Source organism: Coffea arabica, chromosome 3e (genome assembly GCF_036785885.1).
Source record: "Coffea arabica cultivar ET-39 chromosome 3e, Coffea Arabica ET-39 HiFi, whole genome shotgun sequence".
Lineage (NCBI taxonomy): Eukaryota > Viridiplantae > Streptophyta > Magnoliopsida > Gentianales > Rubiaceae > Coffea > Coffea arabica.
Window position 1 is genome coordinate 8,317,721 of NC_092315.1, and position 23,684 is coordinate 8,341,404.

The 23,684-nt window shown below is 34.0% G+C and overlaps 2 protein-coding genes and 1 long non-coding RNA gene across 3 annotated transcripts; all 3 read left to right on the plus strand.

The window, feature by feature from the left end:
- The first annotated feature begins 10,106 nt into the window (after window positions 1-10,106).
- On the plus strand, window positions 10,107-10,885 carry LOC140038633 (uncharacterized). The gene is made up of 2 exons (XR_011842208.1): window positions 10,107-10,214; window positions 10,659-10,885. It is a non-coding gene; the product is annotated as an uncharacterized lncRNA (long non-coding RNA).
- A 545-nt stretch (window positions 10,886-11,430) lies between these two features.
- LOC113736366 (PHD finger protein ING2-like) lies at window positions 11,431-12,441 on the plus strand. The gene has a single exon (XM_027263300.2). The coding sequence runs from the start codon at window positions 11,586-11,588 to the stop codon at window positions 12,363-12,365; it is 780 nt and encodes a 259-aa protein (XP_027119101.1). The 5' UTR covers window positions 11,431-11,585; the 3' UTR covers window positions 12,366-12,441.
- A 9,020-nt stretch (window positions 12,442-21,461) lies between these two features.
- Window positions 21,462-22,472, plus strand: LOC113736367 (cysteine proteinase inhibitor 5). Its single transcript, XM_027263301.2, has 2 exons — window positions 21,462-21,595; window positions 21,969-22,472. Exons 1-2 carry the CDS (start codon window positions 21,560-21,562, stop codon window positions 22,236-22,238), a joined length of 306 nt encoding a protein of 101 aa, XP_027119102.1. The 5' UTR covers window positions 21,462-21,559; the 3' UTR covers window positions 22,239-22,472.
- Window positions 22,473-23,684: the final 1,212 nt, after the last annotated feature.

The following is a 23,684-nucleotide window of genomic DNA, read 5'->3' on the forward strand; positions in this document are numbered from 1 at the left end:
TGCAAACTAAAAACCAAGGATTGGCTCAGAAAGTGAATTCAGTTAATTTGAGATATTTAAATGTGATATTCGAAAATCAAATTAAATTAAAGGGTTAATTACCGTTTTGACAGGTTGTCGAGTCTGTGCAATAATAAATACTTGCTCAAACAAAATATAATTTCTGTAGATAGTGATAAGCAAGGTCGAATCCACAGAGACTGGGGATATTTGTCTCTTTTGAAGTTCAAACTAACAATGGGGGGTTTTTTTATAGCAATGGCAGTAATTAAACGGTCAGAATAAAAATAAATAGCCGACTAAAAATTAAATGACAAATTATTAAAATCAAGTTAATAATAACTAAGCTCTAGTCAAGAAATAACTTCGGCAATGGTTCATCTAATTGATTATCGATGCAAAGGTAATTCCAATTATTAACTAATAAATAAGTTATAACTGCCAAACAAACGATGACAGTCAACTCCTCCTTACTGTATCGGTGATTAAGGTACGCCTGTTAATCACTACTCTAATAGAGAAAATAATCTTAGGTACGTCCGTAAGATTTAATTTTTCAATTGCCTTACGTATTAGAGGAGCCCTATTCTAACCAAATAACACGCTACCAGGGTTATTTTAGATTAGCTCGCGTATTCCCCTAACACAAATCTAATCATGCCAGTTGCCACTATTTTAGAGCAATTAAACAATGAGTAAATTTTTCCTACACTGACTGTGTATACACTATCATTGTTGGTTTCATGACATGTGTACAAAAGTTGAATTTCAATTTCAAATTTTGCATAGTTGTCATTCATCCAACGCTGATAGTGTATACACTGTCAGTGGATTTAACGCTCCAATTGACATTAGGTTGCCAAATTAATTCAACATCCGGGCTCAAGATATTCAATTAACAAAACAACCATAAGCACTACAATCAGAGAATATACAAATACTAGTAAATAAGAAGAATAAATAAAATTAGTTCGATCTCACAATTTTTAGATGAACCAAAACCTCCGTTGTTCCTTGACTAGAAAAGAAAACTAGCCGCACATCATTGAGAAGAAACCGCGCGAGTTCATTGAGACCCTTCGCGTCAGCATTCAACAAAGAAAACTAAGTAATAAGAATAGACAGCCAAGCGGCTGCCGTTTCCCCCACAAAGAGTCACGGTACTCTCCTTAGATTTGTTCCTTAGCCGAGGTATATATCAAACGGGAATCGGGCTTCCCTTATTCTTTATTTTCTACTTAACCTCAACTACTAATAATAAAATATGTTCTCCAAAATATAAAAAGGAAACTACTAAAGATAATATTCCAAGTTTTCTAATCCAATACTAAGACTAATAATGAAAATTAAAATATTCAAAATCTTCCTCTAATATTGCCTTGAATTTGATTCAGACTTAGAAACCGGTTCTGAACGTGCCACCATCAAATTAATTGGAAAATTACCACTTTTTGTCACGTTTTGCTCTTTTTCCTACAATTAGCACCATTAACCAAATATAAGTAGAATCCATCAATTAACGCAATATTTGGTAAAATAAAAGAGGGAAATAACCATAAAATTAATGAAAAAAATGCAACCTATCATGTTTGCACCCTAAACTATTCAACAATTGAACTTGACACCTTAAATTTTTAATTTTAGCAATCAACTACTTTTAACTTTTACTTTTTTGCAATCCATTACAATCCACTAAATTTTGGCAATTAAAAAGACCATTATCATCCTTTGTTCCAAAAATACCCTTTTCTATGCATATACTAATAGTTACAGAAATTTTGCACAAGTAATTAGCTAATAAATAAATGATTTCAAATGTAAAAAAAAAGTAATCTACCTTCCAAATTCAATCACCAAAGTCCCACAAAACCATCCTAAAAATTATCTCAAAAGACATACCCAAAATCTCCATCTCCTGCCCCCTACTCGGTCGTCCCAATTCCAGAGAAGAAGCAGCACCATTGCTACCTCTTCCATCTCCACCCCTTCACGCTACCAGCCTCTTGTCCTAGGGAAGGGCTTAATGCTGTCCATCTTAACGACGAGCAGCAGAACAAGGGTGGCATGCATTTTTTTCGCGCAAAAAGGTGGAGCTTGAAGGAGTTAAAATCATCTGCCGTTGAAGGATTGGAATTGAAAAAGGGTGTTGATCAAAAAGGTTGAAAAAAAAGTTTTGCATTTGATCAAGAGAAGATGACCATACTAGTAGATTCAAGAGGTTATGGTAATAATGCTGGTGGAGGTGCGCCTGTTATGGCAAGATTTGGATATGGGATATTTTGCTGTTGGTTTTCATTTTCGTCCAATGATTTTTTGGGATTAATTCATCGTGCGAATTAAAAGAGGTTATGATAGTGGTAAGGTTGAGAGGTTATGGTGGTGTTAATGGTAATGGTGACGGTGATGCAAATGTTTACAATGATGAGATTTGGATATAGAATTTTTTTTTATTTTTTTTCTTTGACTTTTTTTGGTGTTAATTTGTTTGGTTTGACAAGAAAGTTATTTTTTCCTTGTCTAGTTTTTTTTTTGGTATTTATCTATTTGATATGATAAGATGGAGGTAGCAGTAGGAAATTGGTGAAGAGATTACGATGGTGTAGGAAGAGGTTATGGTGGTAGTACACGAGCTGATAGTGGTGAAATATGGACATAGGTTGTACTTTGATTGCTTATTTTTTGGGTGTTAAAAGGTTCTCCCAAGGATTCATTTGACTTCATTAAGGTGAAAATGAAATGGGCATTTTTTGGATGTTCTGTAGGAAATCGCGGGTAAACTACTACACTCATCCTTATCGTGATTAGGTTTAGCTTGATTTATTAATTGTGCTAAAAATTAAAAGTTGAAAGTATTAGATTGCTGAAATTGAAAGTTTGGGATGCAATGTTTGATAACCAAATTGTCGAGGGGTGCAAACAATAATTAACCCTAAAAATTATATACCAATATGTTTAAACCAAATCCACATAGTACCCTAAGTTCTATGCATGTTAGATTTTTAGGATAATTGTTAGTTGGATATATTGCTAGTTTATTTCATATAATCACTATAAATAGTGAGTTGATGAATGTACAACATAAGCTCATTTTTCATCTTTAATACAAGTCTCTTATAAGTTTTTTTTACAACATTAAAGTATTGTTTCTTAGTTTAAAACCCCAAAAAATCAACAAAGTGGTATCAGAGCCTATATCTTAAGGGCCTGAGTCTTTTTTGAGAGTGAAGCATTGGTGAGGATCCTTTATAAGTTCAAAACCATGACAGGAAAGAATTTTTTGTTAAATATTTCAACTTTTAGTGGTGAAACTTACCAAATTTGGGCCATAAAATTTTAGACTTATTTGATAATCAAATCTACGGGATATGGTGGAGACGAATTTTGTTTCACCAGTATTTGAAGAGCTGATGGATACACAAATTAGAGACCACAGAGTTGCAGTTAGACAGAGATCCAAAACCAGCATTCACATATCAGTTTTTGTTGTCGTTTTCACAAGGATAATGGCTAATGATCTGATTGAAAATAAATTATTCTCAATTAAAATAAAAAGGAAAAGTTTCACTATGAATTGGTCAGATTTTGACAATTCTAAAGTGGAACATGATGATGAAATCAAGAATTCAGAACCTGAAAAAATTCAGGAGGAGATCATTGATAAGTCAGGAGGTATCAAATTGATTCCTGATATTTATCAAGATTATAATATTGCTGTTTTTGAGTCTACAGATTTTGATGGTGATGACAAAATGAAGAACCATACAGAATTTCATATTTTCTGTATAGGTTCAAATATCATCAAAGGATGTTCCACTTTAAACCTATGAGAAGGTTATTTGGAAACATTAAAAAAAAAATCATCTTTTATGTGGAGTTTGGCATGAGAAGACAAAAGAAGTGGTTTGTTGCAAGACTAATACTTAGCTTGCATAAAAATCCAAAGGAAGAAGTTCATTGCAAGGCTAATCATCAATTGTAGAATCTCTTACAAAAGTCTCATCCAAAACAAGATTCAAAGATTTGAGAAAGACAATTGCAAATTTGCAGCAAAAGTGGCAAGGAGGAGTGTTGAGATATGCCAGCTTTTCCTATAGATTTTATTAGATTGAATTTGACATCAAAATAATTTAGTTATTAGAAAAATAAAGATATTTGTTAACTAAAGATCATGTTGGTTTGTTAACAAATATTTTAGCTAAGATTTGCTAGTAGAAGAAGATATTTTGTTGAGATTTTTAAAATAATTGTTAGTTGGATATATTGCTAGTTTATTTCATATAATCATTATAAATAGTGAGTTGATAAATGTACAACATAAACTCATTTTCCATCTTTAATACAAGTTTCTTATAAGTTTTTTTTGCAACACTAAGGTGTTGTTTCTTAATTTATGCCCCAAAAAACCAACACATGTTCATTTGAAATCACTTCACATCATCAAAAATCATTAAAATATCTTCTCATTTTACTCCAATTGTATATTAAATCATTAAAACCTATATAAACATAAGTTTAAACCACTTAAACCCATAGAACACAGTTCTCATTTAAACTACAAAATGCAAAATTCACTAGAAACCTAGTTAATTAGCAACTAAAATGGATAAAACACACCTAAACACAAGACAATAAAACACACTAAAATCATGCAAAATAAACACTTATCAATACCTCAACAAGTCTCTTCTCATTTTGCGCTTGAAGCTTTTCATTGTACTCATAAATACCATGTTTTCCAAAATAAGTTGACTCAACTGGTAAGAAGGACCACTTTCTTACAAAAAAAATCATATGTTATCAGAGTCGAACCAACCTAAACTTTTAATTTCCAAAAAAAAAAAAACTTGTTTCACCATATAGAGTTAAACTCAACAACCTTGACTTTTTTCATTATGCTCAATCAGACGTTGTTCACTGTATAAACTTATTTACCTACCGCACGCAATAATTTCGACGTTCAGTCAGGTTATTGTCAATTTTTGTTCTTCTTTTTATTGGTTTTTTGTTTTCTCCTATTAAACTTCTGCTCATTCTGTTTCACTATGAGCTTTCATCCTTCGGAGGGCCAAAGGGCCATTACAAGCTAAGTATTCACGGGGATGCAACTCCAAACACATCATCAGTAAATTCCTAATGAGGCCAGGAAGTTTCCCCAATTCCTGGCTCAATCAGGCCAGTCCATCTGAACTGTCATTTTACCTTTCACTCAATGCCATATAAGGGTGGTTTCTATTTGCTTCAGAGCTTCTGTGTTTTCCTATACCCGCCCACGAAAAAAAAAACCTCATTCCCTCCAACCGTTTTGTAGGAGATGGGAAAAAAGGCCAGTTCAAAATTATAAATTTGGTCCTTATTTTCTTACAAGAACAAGAAATATATTTACAAAAACTAATGACATATCTAGAATTACCACTTTTACTTATGGAGTAAAACTAAGTTACTATTCACTTTTTTTTTATAAAAAAATTGGTTATTATAAACTTTTGCATTAGATGAGAAGGGACTCAAGTAATTGCTTAGAACCAAGAGGTAAAAGCACAATTTACCTCAAACTTTAACAGGTAAAGGCACAATTTAAAGAACTTTTTTGGAACTTGCTTCTCCACGTAAAGAAGTAAATTCTAATTGTATTGTCTGCAATGCATCGACTTATTGTACAGTAACAAATATACCTTGTGTTGGGATACTTTTCTAATGTTGAATGTTTAGATATATGATATAAGTGTATGCAAATTTCCGTAAATTTTAATGTAATATATGTTCAAATCTAGTTCTTTCATGTACTAATATATTCTTTTACACCTTTATTACATATAAATGTTTATGCATAATAGTTAAGATCAACGTATCTAAAAGTGTCATGCACTTCAAATCCAACTCTCAAATAAACTCCAGTGAAAAGGGTAATGATATTTGCATTTTTCTTTAACTTCTTGCACATATTTTGAACATTTGCTTATAGCATATGACAAGCATGTATGGTAGGCAAAGACATAATGAAGACCTGAAGGCAAGCACTATGATGGGGGTGTGAATATCAATACACAGTAGGCTATGTTACCAAACCCTCAATGTTCAGATATTTTCCACAGTAGGCTATGTCCCTCTCCCATAATTATTTTGACAAGGGTGTGATTCTTTATCTTTGACAAGGGTGTGATTCTTTAGCGCAAATGTTGATCCACAGTAGTATTTTAAGAATATGTCCTGAATAGGAGGCACAATTGGTGCAATCCAATTTGCAGAAAACTTTGTTCAATTAGCTAGGCCTGATGTACAAATTAAAGAGAAGGTAACTTCGTAGTGCTAACTTTCATCCAGAAACAAAAACTGGGCTACGTCCTTACGGAAAAAGTTGTAGAGCTAGCGTCCCTCAAGAAAAATAATTGTGAAAACCCAAGAGGCTCAGCTGCACATGAGGCCAAACTTTAAGTTTTCAAATTTACAGTGGAAAGTTTTGATGGTGTTTGAGAAAAGAATTTATTACCGTTTGATTGAAAAGTCTTTCTCGTTTCCTCAAAAAAAAAAAAAACCCGTGTTTCTCAAAGCCAAGAATTTATTGCTAGCCTTTGTCTAAACTTTTTGACGCGTATACTATCTTAGTCTAGTTGAGAAGCAATTGGGAGCATAGTCATGTGATGATTCATGGCGTTTTCCATCAAGTTGAGGTGGTCCAAGTACGAGTAAATTCAGACTAATCTTTGTTTCCTTGTAGGAACTGATCGAACAGATAAGACTGAAAAAAAAAGAAAAAAAAAACATGTTTCCCAAAGTCAATTGGTAAGAATTTATTGCTAGCCCTACCTAAACTTTTGGACTATGTACTATCTTAGTCTAGATGATAAGCAATTGGGACCCTAATCATTTAAGTTTGTCTAACTACAGGGCAATTGAGACTAACTACAAATTTAAGAGAAGGTAACTTTGTAGCACTAAAATTCATCCAGGAACAAAAGCTGGGCTGAGTCACCATTCAAGTTTTCTATTGTTTGCCGTTTCTAATTGATGTAAAATGCTGAGCGTTGGGAAAATAAGCTGCAATTTTGTTTCTATTTTTTAGTGGTATATATCTTCTTCTGGAGAATGTTCGTATAAGAATTTTATCTTATTTTTTTCAGTCGTATCTGTTCAGTTTCTACAAGGGAACAAAGATTAGTCTCAATTGCCTTGTAGTTAGATTTCCTTAAATGATTAGGGTCCCAACTGCTCATCATCTTGACTAAGATAGTATATGGTCCAAAAGTTTAGAAAAGGCTAGCAATAAATTCTTACCAATTGGCTCTAAGAAATGCGTTTTTTTTTTGAGGAAACGAGAAACACGTTTCAATCAAATTGCATTAAATTCTTTTCACAAACTCCATCAAATTTTTTTACTCTAACTTTGAGAACTTTAAAGTTTGGCCTCATGTGCATTTGAGCCTCTTGGGTTTTCACAATTATTTTTCTTAAGGGATGCCCTACAACTTTTTCGGAGCACGAATTATTACACAATTATTTCACAATTATTCGTGCATCTGAGCACGAATATAATCTTTCACGAAGTGTTGGACATGAATGGTGACCTCGAATAGATGTGACACGGTATGAAAGCGTGATAAATCAAAGGGTCACACAAATACTCTCCATAGAAAGAATCAAAGGTGATTCACAATCAATCCTAAGAGAAATTAGGATTCAAACTAGAACCCACACAAGATTCAACAAGAATTTCACACCCAGGATGCATCTCAAGGCATAAAACCCCGAATATACAATTGTGTTAAAAATATCAATAATATTATCAAAGCCTAAATAGGAGAACCCTAAGGATAATTATTTGTAGGCTAAAAGTAGTTTATACCAAATAGAAAAGAAAAATACAATTAATCTAGAAAAATGACTAAACTTCGCATAGCCAACCAACTAGGATCCACAAACGGATCCATTTCGGTAGGTTGCGGATTCGTCTCACCAGCGTCTACCTCGAATCCTGTGGGACAATCTGGCTGTGGATTCGAGGGCTAGACTGCATGTGCGACCCTTTTCCTTCTTTGACCGTTCTTCCCACACCATCTTTTATTGACACAAATACAACTAAAATAATAGATAAATAACTAAGAATACTAATTAAACATGAAAATTCACCCTAACTAAGAACCCTAAATGAAGTATTACTGATATAGACAAGGAATACAAGAACCTACGGGTCCTTATTTTGTATTAGACTCTCCCATGGAGAAATTTGATACACGAGCCATGAGAAGTAGCCACAATTCTTCCATGAATCTTGTAGGGTCGATGCTTGCAATGGAACCATTGTACCTATTCATGAACATAAGGAACTCATACGATCTTGGGACAATTTCAAAACCAAAAATTGCACCATCCAACATGGTGAGAACAAATTTGGCTATGTATAACTATAACAACATAGGGAAACGGCATGAACAATAGGCTCATTAGGAGTGAATCTCCCAACTATATTCCTATCTTGGACGCAGTGTCTGCATCCTTGTCTCACACATGTATACTCATCATGAACTCATCTCTTGAAGTAGCCTTGTACTTCAAGCCTATCAATTGCTCACATGAGCTTGTCACATGTCTGCATATAGTGTTCAAACTAAGAATTATAGTGATATGCATCAGTGATCGTTGCAAGAGAAGCTTGTTCTGATACCACCTGATGCAGTATGTAAGCATGATAAACTAGAGGGGTTACGTGAACATCTATGAATCAAAGGTAATTCACGATCAATCCTAAAAGAAAAACATGATTCAAACTAGAACCCATAAAAGATTCAACAAGATGCACACACCTAGGATGCACCCCAAGGGACAAGCTATAAAACCCCAAACACACAATGATATTAAAAATATCAATAATACTATCAAAGCTTGAATAATATAAACCAAATTTTGTTTTTCGACCCACTGTTAGTGACTCCTTTAAATATTAATGAGATTGTCATCTATGTACCACACTCAATTTTGACATGTGGAAAAATTCGACAAAAATCTTGAGTTCTCCAGAACCACCTCTAAAACCGTAGTGTTACATTAAATGCAAATATTTCAACCTGGTCTGTTGTGACTAGGGTCGCAAATGAGTCGAGTCGAATTGAGTTTCGGCCTAATCGAACCGAGTCTTGACTTAGTTTTATCAAACTTGAACCCGAGCTCGAGCTCGACGAGCTGCCAATCTAAAGATCGAGCTCGAGCTCAATTTAAATTTGAGTCGAGTTCGAGCTCAAAAAAAATAAGTATTTTAATTTTTAAAAATGAATAAAATAATTATTTTTTCTTAATAAATAATTAAAAATTAGGGATATATTTGTAATTTTACTATTAAAATAAAAAATATATATATATATATACTCGGCTCGCTAACGAGCATAAAACTCGAGCTCGAGTTTGATTTAGCCAACTCGAGCTCGACTCGAGTTCGATATGGATTGAGCTCAAGTCGAGTTTTGACTCAAACTGCTTGCGAGCAGTTCGGTTTGTTTGCAACTCTAATTGTGACTCTATAATAGCCCAAGTACCTCACGCACCGGTTTACACAAATGACCAAGAGTTCAAGATTTAAACATCCCCAAGTTCAAACAAACTCCACAAATGTATAGTAAAAATAAAGATCAAGACCAATATTATTACATGATTTTGTCAATAATCCAAAAGGTTATCTTTTTATAAATAACAAAAACAAGCCCCCATCCGAAAAAAAAGTTCTAATAGAAATAAGAATGAGGGAAAACAATTAAGAACAAAACATATAGGAGGAAGTGGTTATGAGTGTGAGTACGTGAGATTTAGACCGACAACCGCTTAATAGATATTTTGGAAAATATTTGAGAAGTAGGAAACGAAAGGCTGGACGGAATTTGGTTTTTCTTTTTTTTTTTGTTTTGAGAAGTAGGAAAATATTTTAGAATATTTGAGAAGTGGGAAATTTTTTGTTAGTATATTTCGGCGTTTTATTGCGAGACCCGTTTCCAGCTATAATGAGGTGACATTTCATTATAGCTATAATGAAACGTGTTCCATGCTGGTGCATTACCACAATTTTAGGTGACAAAAAGATTGCCTATAAATACAAGGAGTTTGGTTTGTTATTTCAATGTGCTAAACTCAGCTACCAGTTACAAATTATCTATTTTCAGTCTTATTAATTAGCTAGCTAGTTCTTTAAGGAAAAAATGGCTGCAGCCAAATCAGCTATTGGTGCTGGAAAGGTGAATAGTGATTGTATGCCTAGTTAGACCTAGATTTCTTTCTTTTTCAAGTTTGTGTGTGGTTTTTGGGAATCAATTCATAAACAACTAAGGGTAACTTATCTTTTACATCCCTGTGGTTTGAAGGTAGAGTATCACTGGTAATTTAGTAATTTACTGGATGATAGAGTATCACTGGCACTAGCAGTAATGTCTACTGCTTTATTAACGGAAAAGGTGAAAGGTAATTCACCTTTAATTTTTCGGTTAAAACTGACGGTCAATGATAATAACTCAAAATCAAACTACTAAATTGTAAGCTTCTTCTAAGTGATGTAGTTTCTTAGTAATTGGTTTGGATTTACTTTTCTGGTTGTTTGTCTGTGTGAAAGGATTCTAATTGACATTTTGGAACTCAATTGTTTTGGGTTTTCTTACCAAAAAAAAAATGTGTGGGGTTTGCAGAACGACATAGATGCACTAGAACCAGTGAAGCCGGCTGACCCTCGCGTGATCGAGATCGGACGATTTGCAGTGACAGAACACGGTCATGCGCTGCTTTTCGTCGGCGTGGTTGGCGGATTCAGGTGGGCCATTCCTGGAGGCGATCACTACGCACTTATCATTGAAACTCAGGATGATAACGGCGCCACATATCTCCATAAAGCACTTGTCGTTATGGTCGAAGTGGAAGGACAACCCTTGAGACTCATCTGGTACAAGAATTAATCAAGCACTACTCTTGATCATCAACTGAGGATCAACGACTTCAAGTACTTTAATTTTCTAGTGTCTATATATGGTGTGGTTTTCAGTTTATGCATGCATGGATGATGTACTGCTGCCGTGCATACATCTTCCCATTGTTGTACTAGTATGTCAAATAAGGTGCACTTAAACCAACAAAAATGCACCATTCCATCTGTGTTCGAGTTTGTATCTGTGTCTTTTATGTCTGTGTTTGTATCCTTGTACTAGTATGTAAAGGTGCACTTTTACGAACAAAAATGCACCATTAAATAAATAAAAACAGCCATGGGTTTGAGTTTGTATCCGTGTATTTTGTTTCTCTATTACTTGCATGCAGGTTCCCATCTCTCAGTCTTGTATGTCAACTACCATATTCATGACTAGTTGTGAATTCTGATAACTAGTTAAGTGTTACTTAAAATGAACACAAATGAGGGATAGAGTGGAGCTATACTCCCTAGCCCCCACCCCGTTTCTCAACGGGGGAAAATTTCCAACCCCCATTAGCCTCCCGCGGGGCCGCCATTGCCATCCTTAACTGCAACGTCGTCTCGCTCATCTTAACCTCTTTAATACTGTTAATACGATCCTTTCGATTTTAAACCAAATTAAATCGGAGTGGTTACCAATTTGCTCACTCTAATGGCGATTGCAAGAACAGGAGTCTTCGTCGATGATTATTTAGAGTATGCAAACACTTTGCCTGCTGAACTTCAGAGGCTACTCAATACCATTAGAGAACTCGACGAGCGTTCCCAAGCGATGATAAATCAGGCAAGTCAGCAAACGAAGTTGTGTCTAGGAATGGCATCGCATAGGAATCATGATAGTTACCGTGATCAAGATAATGATGAGGCATTCGAGAAAATGAAAAAGGAGATTGAGGCCACTCAAGAAAACACCTTAAGCCTGTGTACTGAGAAGGTTTTATTGGCCAGACAAGCGCATGATCTTATAGACAGCCACATAAAACGTCTTGATGAGGATCTGAACAACTTTGCTGAAGATCTTAAGCAAGAGGGAAAATTAGCAGCAGATGAGCCAGCTATTCTTCCAACGTTACCGTTGGTCCCTAAAAACGAAAAGCGTAAACCAATTTATGGAACACCTCAGTCTAAGAAGCTTGATTACAGGGACAGAGATTGGGACCGGGAGCGTGATAGAGACTTTGAACTGATGCCTCCTCCTGGGAGTGGTAATAAAAAGGATTTTACTGCACCTGTTGATGTTGATCAGCCAATTGATCCTAATGAGCCTACCTACTGTGTCTGCAATCAGGTGTCATTCGGGGATATGATTGCTTGCGACAATGAAAATTGCCAAGGCGGTGAATGGTTCCATTACTCTTGTGTTGGTTTGACACCAGAGACAAGATTCAGAGGAAAGTGGTATTGTCCCACCTGCAGACAATTGCCACACTAATTTCATATGTAATGAATTTGATCTCTAGTAGTAAGGCAGCATGTTCATTATATCTATGACTAATTTTGATGGAGTACCGCCGTAACTTTTAGAAAAAAAAAAAAAATGAACACAAACCTGAAAAGGAAATGAAAGATTAACTGATATATTGAGAGAAAGACATGTAGCTCGAAAACTAGAGTTCAAAGATGAGAGTTTCTACTTTCTACAGCCAGTCCTTGGTCATCTGAAAACAATATGTGTCCTACCATGTGCTAATTAAGTTTAGAATGCATAGGTATGAACAAAGAACGGTCCATTATCTTTAAAATGTGACAACAACATTAATAGACCTACGTACCGTTGGATTATAATACTTATCCCTATATTTTGTTTGAAAATTCAATGGAGCAGAGATCATGAGATTCATCACCAAATCATTCAAGCAATCAAGAAGAAAAAAATATCTTATGGGCAATATTAAGGAAAAATAAATAAATAGGACTTTTCTCATTTTTCAGTTCTAGAACCATTTTTTTTTTCTTCTTTTTGTACAACACTATCTCTTGATTTTTCACTATAGTTAAGTGCTTAGGCACTTGATATAGGATACATACATATATACACACACACACATATATACACATACACATACATAAATACTAGTAATAAAGTATGTGACTTGCACGCGAATATGGGCTAATTCCTCAGTTTATAGATGAAAAAAAGAAAAATCAGTCAATTATAGGTCTGGCAAGGCGGTTTTGCAAAACTATAACTTAGCACGATAGGAAAAAGTATTTTTTTCATAAAGTTTATTTTTAATCAAGTTTTTATCTGATATAAAACACTTTAAAAAGTGCTACAATAAAAAAGTATAAGCAAATAATTTTCATTTCAAATTTACTAATACGCTTTGTTTTATTTAAAAGAAGTATTGCTACGGCATTGAGATAAACTCATTAAGTTGGTTAGACTTCTTTTTCATAAATTATTTAATTCATTTTAGTGTTAAAAGATCGAAATGCATAATGTAATTATATTTAAATGCATTTAACAAATATTAAAAAATAACTATTTATTATGTTACAATTATTATATATGTGTAAGAATTAACCGGAGATATTTTGATAGTTAAAAATATAACTTCATTTTAACCCTATCAAAGAGTTGACCACAAGAGGTAAAGTGTATATGTTTGGAATTTAGGGGGACAGAGGGAATTGAAGGAGCACAATTGCACAAGTACTTGATTTGGCCAAAAGATGCTTAAAGTTCCCCATCAAACCAAGAGACGCACGAGTCCTTGGTTCAGACGCCCAGGCACCTTTTTTCATAAACAATCACCCCCCGCCGGGCTGAGGCAACTTTCTTTGAAAAAAAAAAAAAAAAGAAGCTTTAGGTTACTTCTTTTACTTTTTTTTTTTTTTAAGAATCATCCTTGCCGGCCCAAGTCAGCCCAGCAGGTGGCAAGATTTGCAGGCTTTTTTTTGCACTTCTGTCTGCCGTACTGAGTCAGCTGCTCAGTTTGTATGGATAATAAATTATCTCAAATAATATTTTACTTGCAACATAAATATATTTTTTAATTTATATTTTTTATTCTTAATTATTCTTTTATCTCACATACATCACATCATAAAAAATGTTATAGTAATTATTCCAAATAATACTCTATCCAAACAAACATACTAGTAGTTTTGTAAAACTCCCTTGTTAGACCTACAATTGACCAATTTTTCTTTTTTTCATCTATAATCTAAGAAATTAGCCGTGAATATGATGCTCTTGGATTTTCCTTTTTTTTTCTCAAAATTTTGAGAAAATCAATGTAATTGAGACAAAAATAATGTGATATTTAATATTTTTGTTTTCTAAATATTTCTCAAAACTTGTTTTACCCTAACCAACACAAATGCATAAGTAACAAAGCATCATTTATTCCAAGAGTAGTTTTGTTTTATAACAATACGTATCAATATTTTTGTCTTTTGGTTGAATTTGGGTGACCTGAATATTGTTCTCTTTTATGTCATTTGAGTCAAAATTTTCATCTTCCTGAATAATTTGCTGCTCTCCTTCATGTCATTCTACGAATCTTTTATTAGTTCCCTTTAATTTTTTTCTATTAATGGTGGAATGTAAAATGATCCATAGTGCTATTGCAGCAATGACCATGTCACAATATAGCTATGCCACCATAGTCGAAGAAATTTAATGCATTTAAGGTAATGACTGGTGTCATAGCTATGTACCATTTTGAATGGATGTAGCTTTGGAGTGTTGCAGAACTGTACGTTTTGTTGAATGAGGATTAAAAATTGAGGAAATGGATATGCTAGGGCTGCCCATCTTAACTTCTTTGAACTTAATTGCATTTTATACTTTTGAATATTTTGCACTTTATGTTCATTTGAAATCACTTCACATCATCAAAAATCATTAAAACATCTTCTCATTTTACTCCAATTGATTATTAAATTATTAAAACGTATATAAACATAAAGTTTAAACCACTTAAATTCATCGAACACAGTTCTCACTTAAGCTACAAAATGTAAAATTCACTAGAAACCTAATTAATTAGCAACTAAAATGACTAAAACACACCTAAACACTAGACAATAAAACACACTAAAATCATGCAAAATAAACACTTATCAATACCTCAACAAGTCTCCTCTCATTTTGCGCTTGAAACTTTTCATTGTACTCATAAATACCATGTTTTTCAAAATAAGTTGACTCAACTGGTAAGAAGTACCACTTTCTTACAAAAAACAATCATGTGTTATCAGAGTCGAACCAATCTAAACTTTTAATTTCCAAAAAAAAAAAAAAAAAAAACTTGTTTCACCATGTAGAGTCGACGTTCAGTCAGGTTATTGTCAATTTTTGTTCTTCTTTTTATTGGTTTTTTGTTTTCTCCTATTAAGCTTCTGCTCATTCTGTTTCACTATCAGCTTTCATCCTTCGGACCATTACAAGCTAAGTATTCATGGGGATGCAACTCCAACATCATCAGTCAATTCCTAATGAGGCCAGGAAGTTTCCTCAATTCCAGGCTCAATCAGGCCAGTCCATCTGAACTGAAATTTTGCCTCAACTTAATGCCACACAAGGTCCTTTCTATTTGCTTCAGTGCTTCAAGTATGTTCCTCTACCCGCCCACAAAAAAATAACTTCATTCCCGCCAACAGATTTTGTAGGATATGGGAAAAAAGGCCAGTTCAAAATTATAAATTTGCTCCCTATTTTCTTACAAGACCAAGAAATCTATTTCCAAAAGCTAAAAACATATCTAGAATTACCACTTTTACTTATGGAGTAAAACTAGGTTACTATTCACTTTTTTTTTTTTATAAAAAAATTGGTTATTATAAACTTTTGCATTAGATGAGAAGGGACTCAAGTAATTGCTTAGAACCAAGAGCTAAAAGCACAATTTACCTCAAACTTTAACAGGTAAAGGCACAATTTAAGGAACTTTTTTGGAACTAGCTTCTCCACATAAAGAAGTAAATTCTAATTGTATTGTCTGCAATGCATCGACTTATTGTCTAGTAACAAATATACCTTGTCTTGGGACACTTTTCTAATGTTGAATGTTTAGATATATGATATGAGTGTATAAAAATTTCCATAAAATTTAATGTAATATATGTTCAAATCTAGTTCTTTCAAGTATTAATATATTTTTTTACGCCTTTATTACATATAAATGCTACGCGTTGACTGGTTTTTTACTTTAAGTGCAAGTTTAATTCCGAATTATACCCGTTTTACTGCAAGTATACAGGTCAAAATCGTAATATTGGGTATGTATCGGGTCGATCCCACGAGGAGCAATTAAAACAATTATTAGATACTAATTTACTCTATTATTTAAACTCACAATAAATTTGAGCAGAAAATTTAGAAATTAATCCAACTACAAAAATTCTTAACTAGATAAATTGCAATTTCGCAAAAGGAGTAGAATTGACTAAATATTAAGATCTAGGGATGTAGATTACACATATGACACAAAAGATCTAAAACGAATGAATTTAATACTTGTTACTACTCTTGTTTAACCAAGGATCCATTTCCAACAATACCAAAATCACATTCTCATGATAATAATGGGTTAAAACAGATTAGTTTTTCCTAATCTCTTGGTAAATCCTAAATCTGTTTTGTGCATACATGAAATGTAGATTTCATCCACTTGAATGTATTTCTATTCTCATGAATATACTCTTCAAGCTCTACTTATGTCATTCCATTATTTTTGCCATTTCTCAATGAGTAAAAACAACTATAAACCTGCTATTAGTGATCAAGCAACAACAAGTAATCCAACATACACAAGTAGATAAGTTAATACAAGACATAACAAGTATAAATCACAATCACTTTATATCATTTGGCCATAAGTTTCATCTACTCCCTAGATAAAGGAAATTAGCTACTCATGAGTGATGAAACACTCATAACTTCATTAATGTAAATCATCATGAATTACAAATACAAAAAGAGTAAAGAAAGTCTTAGCCAAGATATGGTGAAGCCTTCCAAAAATCTCCTTTGTCTTGAACTTAGATGATTACAAGATGAAACCTCAATTGCCCCTTGCAAGTACCTAGCTAGAGAGACTATGTTTTTTAGTGAGAATACTAGCTACGTCTGGATGTCCAGACCTCCCTCAATGTCTCTGCATAAAAACTACTCAAAGACTCCATTTTTCCAAGTCAAATTCTAACCTTTGATTCCCAAATCTCCACTTTGTTAGCATAGTCAAAAACCAATATTTTTGACTTGAAAATAAACCCCCTTTCTTGCCCTTTGGTCTTCTGAAGCATGTGCACTGAATTCCCTTGCAACTTATAGCTGGAAAGTAGTCTGAACACAAGAGGAATGGCTGAGCAAATTGCAGATTTTCGGCTATAAAACACGCCTACACAAAACGCGTCATAAACTCGCGTTTTTTATACTCGCATTTTCACTCTGACCTTATTTCAACTGCAATTTTCTCCATGATAAAGGCCGAACTAGCTTTTGTGCAAATCACAAAAGTTGTAACCCTTTGAGTTAACTTTCCAATGCTTCAAGAATCATCCCAATCGGAGCTTTGTAGCCTGAGATATGATCGAAATACTATCACTTGGTCAAACCTCTGTTTTAACTTCCGACCACAGAATGCAGCTTCTGTATTCCGACTTTTTGTCCATGAAAATGGCAGAATTGGATTTTGATGTCTTCATACGAATTGTAGATCTATTTCTTAGCTTTAAAATGGTATAAAGATCACCTCAATCCGATAAGTGTAACTCCAGATATGGTCGAAATACTGAAGAGTGTCAAAACTGACTTGTATTGCATTTCCTCACTTGAACGTTTTTCACTTCATTCTTCTTGTTACCACTTGAATTCATCACCAAATATCTACTTTTCACCTCATTTGACATCCTTTGGTGATTGAATCATCATTTCTGCATAAAAATGAAGTTTTTACCATTAAAATCACTAAAAATGCAATATTATCCACTTTTACCAAAAATATATAATTTTACCAAAAACCTCTTTATTTTATTTATAAAACTAAATAATCAACTCAAAATTAACTAATAAAATGCACTTAAAAATACGTAAAATAAACTCTTATCACGCGTAATAGTTAAGATCCGCATATCTAAAAGTGTCATGCACTTCAAATCCAACTCTCAAATAAACTCCAGTGAAAAGGGTAATGATATTTGCATCTTTCTTTAACTTCTTGCACATATTTTGAACATTTGTTTATATCATATGACAAGCATGTATGGTAGGCAAAGACATAATGAAGACCTGAAGGCAAGCACTATGATGGGGGTGTGAATATCAATACACTACTAGAAATTAATCTTCTATATATATATATATATATATATATTACCAAACCCTCAATATTCAAATATTTTCCACAGTAGGCTATGTCCCTCTCCCATAAGTATTTTGACAAAGGTGTGATTCTTTAGCTCAAATGTTGATTCTGCAGTAGTATTTTGAGAATATGTCCTGTATAGGAGGCACAATTGGTGCAGTCCAATTTGCAGAAAACTTTGTTCAATTAGCTAGGCCTGATGTACAAATTAAAGAGAAGGTAACTTCGTGGTACTAACTTTCATCCAGAAACAAAAACTGGGCTAAGTCATTACAGAAAAAGTTGTAGGGCGTCCCTCAAGAAAAATAATTGTGAAAACCCAAAAGTCTCAGCTGCACTTGAGGCCAAACTTTAAGCTTTCAAAGTTACAGTAGAAAGTTTTGATGGAGTTTGAGAAAAGTATTTATTACCGTTTGATTGAAAAGTCTTTCTCGTTTCCTCAAAAAAAAAATAAATAAATAAAAGGTGTTTCTCAAAGCCAAGAATTTATTGCTGGCCTTTGTCTAAACTTTTTGACGCGTATACTATCTTAGTCAATTGGGAGCATAGTCATCTGATGATTTATGGCGTTTTCCATCAAGTTGAGGTGGTCCAACCGTCCAAGTACGAGGAAATTGAGACTAATCTTTGTTCCCTTGTAGAAACTGATCGAATAGATAAGACTGAAAAAAAAAACGTGTTTCTCAAAGTCAAGTGGTTAGAATTTATTGCTAGCCTTATCTAAACTTTTGGACTATATACTATCCTAGTCTAGGTAGGTGATAAGCAATTGGGACCCTAATCATTTAAGTTTGTCTAACTACAAGGCAATTGAGACTCACTATAAATTAAAGAGAAGGTAACTTTGTAGCACATGAGGCCAAACTTTAAAGTTCTCAAAGTTAGAGTAAAAAAATTTGATGGAGTTTGTGAAAAGAATTTATTGCAATTTGATTGAAACGTGTTTCTCGTTTCCTCAAAAAAAAAACGCATATCTTAGAGCCCAGTGGTAAGAATTTATTGCTAGTCAAGATGATAAGCAATTGGGACCCTAATCATTTAAGGAAATCTAACTACAAGGTAATTGAGACTAATCTTTGCTCCCTTGTAGAAACTGAGCAGATACGACTGAAAAAAAAGGTTGGACATGAATGGTGGCCTCGAATAGATGTGACACGGTATGAAAGCGTGATAAATCAAAGGATCACACAAATACTCTCCATAGGAAGAATTAAAGGTGATTCACAATCAATCCTAAGAGAAATTAGGATTCAGACTAGAACCTACACAAGATTCAACAAGAATCTTACACCCAAATATACAATTGTCTTAAAAATATCAATAGTATTATCAATGCCTAAATAGTAGAACCCAAAGGATAATTATTTGTAGGCAACAAGTAGTCTATGCCAAATAGAAAAAAAATACAATTAAAATAGAAAAATGACTAAACTTCACAGTGCCAATCAACTAGGATCCATAGATGGATTCGTTTCGGCAGGCTGCGGATTCGTCTCGCCAGTGTCTACCTCGAATCCTACTGGACAAGCTGGCAGTGGATTCGAGGCCTGGATTGCATGTGCAAGCCTTTTCCTTCTTTGACCATTCTTCCTGCCACCGTCTTTTATTGACACAGATATAACTAAAATAATAGATAAATAACTAAAAATTCTAATTAAACATAAAAATTCACCCTAACTAAGAACCCTAAATGAAGTATTATTGATATAGACAAGGAATACGAGAATCTACGGGTCCTCGTTTTGTATTAGACTCTCCCATGGATAAGGTTGATACATGAGCCATGAAAAGTAGCCATAATTCTTCCACGAATCTTGTAGGGTCGATGCTTGCAATGGAACCGTTGTACCTATTCATGAACATAAGGAACTACATACAAACTTAGGACAATTTCAAAACCAAAAATTGCACCATCCAACATGGTGAGAACAAATTTGACTATGTATAACTATAACAACATAGGGAAACGGCATGAACAATAGGCTCATTAGGAGTGAATCTCCCAACTGTATTCCTATCTTGGACGCAGTGTCTGCATCCTTGTCTCACACATGTATACTCATCATGAACTCATCTCTTGAAGTAGCCTTGTGCTTCAAGCCTATCAATTGAGCTTGTCACATGTCTGCATATAGTGTTCAAACTAAGAATTATAGTAATATGCATTAGTTGCAAGAGAAGCCTGCTCTGATACCACCTGATGCAGTACGTAAGCATGATAAACTAAAGAGGTTACATGAACATCTAAGAATTAAAGGTAACTCACGATCAACCCTAAAAGAAAAACATGATTCAAACTAGAACCCGGACAAGATTCAACAAGAATCACACACTTAGGACGCACCCCAAGGGACAAGGTATAAAACCCCAAACACACAATTGTATTAAAATTATTAATAATACTATCAAAGTTTGAATAATACAAACCAAATTTTGTTTTTCGACCCACTGTTAGTGACTCCTTTAAATATTAACAAAATTGTCATCTATGTACCACACTCAGTTTTGACTTGTGGAAAAATTGGACAAAAATCTTGAGTTCTCCAGAACTACCTCTAAAACCATAGTGTTACATTAGGTGCAAATATTTCAACCAGGTCCGTTGTGACTCCATAATAGCCCAAGTACTCCAGGCACCGGTTTACACAAATAACCAGGAGTTCAAGATTTAAACATCCCCAAGCTCAAAAGAAGTAAACTCCACAAATGTATAGTAAAAATAAGGATCGAGACCAATATTATTACATGATTTTGTCAATAATCCAAAAAGTTATCCTTTTACAAATAACAAAACCAAGCCCCCATCCCAAAAAAAAATGTTCCGATAGAAAAAAGAATCAGGGAAAAAAAATTAAGAACAGGACATATAGGGGAAAGTGGTTGTGCGTGTGAGTACGTGAGATTTAGACCTATAACCGTATAATAGGTACTTCGAAAATTATTTTTGAAGTAGGAAATGAAAGGCTGGACGGAAATTGGTTTTTCTTTTGCTTTGAGAAGTAGGAGAATATTTTAGAATATTTGAGAAGTAGCAAATTTTATGTTAGTATTTGCCAGCGTTTTATTGTGAGGCCCAGTTCCAGCTATAATGAGGTGACATTTCATTATAGCTATAAATAATGAAACGTGTTCCATGCTGGTACAAACGTCAGATGATTTTAGGTGACAAAAAGATTGCCTATAAATACAAGGAGTTTGGTATGCTATTTCAATGTGCTAAACTCAGCTACCAAGTTTTCGTCAGTCACCACCAGTTACAAATATCCATTTTCATTCTTATTAATTAGCTAGCTAGTTGTTTAAGAAAAAAATGGCTGCAGCCAAATCTGCTATCGGTGCTGGAAAGGTGAATAGTGATTGTATGCCTAGTTAGACCTTGATTTCTTTCTTTTTCAAGTTTGTGTGTGGTTTTGGGAATCAATTCACAAGCAACTTGCATAGAAACGTTTGAAAAAGTATAAAAAGGAGTTGCAAATTAAAGTAATTTCAGCATTCTTAAATTGTCTTTAAGCAATACCGTATTATGTATTTCTAGTTGTCTGCATGGGCAGCGGTTTCTTGAATTGTTTGATTAAGGTTCCTCCGAGCAATGTAGTTTCTTATTAATTGGTTGGATTTAGTTTTCTAGCTGTTTGTTTGTCTGAAAGGATTCTAATTGATTTTGGGAACTCAATTGTTTTGAATTTTCTTACTGAAAAATAAACGTTTCGAGTTTACAGCACGACATAACGGACCTAGAACCAGTGAAGCCGGCTGACCCTCGTGTGATCGAGATCGGACAGTTTGCAGTGACAAAGCACAACGAGGAGGCCGGGACTGAGCTGGTTTTCATCTGCGTGGTTGGTGGATTCATGTGGGGCGTTATTGGTGGCGCTTACTACGCGCTTATCATTGAAACTCAGGATAGTAGCGGCGCCACATTCCTCCAAAAAGCATTGGTTTTTGCGGTCCCAACTGCAGGCATGAGACTCATCTGGTACAAGAATTAATCAAGCACTACTCTTGATCATCAACTGAGGATCAACGACTTCAAGTACTTTAATTATCTAGTGTCTATATATGGTGTGGTTTTCAGTTTATGCATGCATGGATGATGTACTGCTAGCATGCATGCATCTCCCCACGATTGTACTAGTATGTCAAATAAGGTGGACTTAAACCAAGAAAATCAATGTAATTGAGACAAAATAATGAGATGCTTAATATTTATATATTTTTAGAAACTTGTTTCATCCTAACCAACACAAAGGCACAAGCAACAAAACATCCTTTGTCCCAAGTGCACTTTCGTTTTTATAACAGTACGTTCAATATTTTGGTTTTTTGGTTGAATTTGGGTGACCTGAATATTGTTCTCTTTTGTGTCATTTGAGTTAAACTTTCATCTTCCTAAATAATTTGTTGTTCTCCTTTACATCATTTTATGTTGCTTTAGTTTCTCTATTTGCCCTTCAATGTACCAGTGACAAGCAATGGTGCAAGGCAAACAGAATTGATGTGTTTGTCAACAAGCTATCAAGAGCCATGCGTCTGTTGAACGCTCTATTGATACTAGAGTTAGTGCAATTCACGTTCTAAAATTGCGTACGAGATATAGAAAAACATGGGGTCCAAGTCATTTCCTTTGTGGATTCATGCTCATATGAAACGCAAATGTGTGCAAGCACGCTCCTTTCTCCCACCATATGTACCAAAGGTAAAAAAATCAAAATGCCCTCAAACTATACAGTTGATCGACTTTTAACCCTCCAACTATTCAGTGCATATATTTGCCCTCAATCTTATAAAAGGGTATATTTTTCACTCTTTGCCTAAAGATAATTTCAAAAACCTCCTTGTGATTTATGGTAATATCACTTGGTATCTTTAAAGTTTCAAAAATATCACTCAACTTCCATACCAATGAGATGGGACTATTAATCATTATCATAGCATACGAATTCACAAAATTATTTTCACTACTTTAATAACTTTTAGGCAAAACATTATAGAAAAGAAAATTTTTAGGTAAAACATGTAAATCTTATATTATAATCAAATTGATAGAAAATTCAATATAAAAAACACAAAAGGATAGAAGTGGGAGAAAGAATATCTCTCTTGTTAAATGATTATTATAAGAATATTTTAATGATACAAGGTTGAGATAGTTATAAAAGGTATGGTTTTAAGGGAGGTTGATGTTATTTTTGAAATTTTAAGAGTGTCAAGTAATATTTACAAAAATCTTGGGGAGGGAATATACTTTTTTACAAGTTCGAGGGACAAAAATATGTACTTAATAGTTGAAGGGTTAAAAGTCGATCAACTTAATAGTTTGAATGCCATCTAGATTTCTTACCCTATGTATCAAGGTGGTGCGGTCAGGCATGGATTCTTAACAAAAGTCAAAAGCATTTTGATGGGCTAGCAGCTAACATTAATTGAAGGGTATG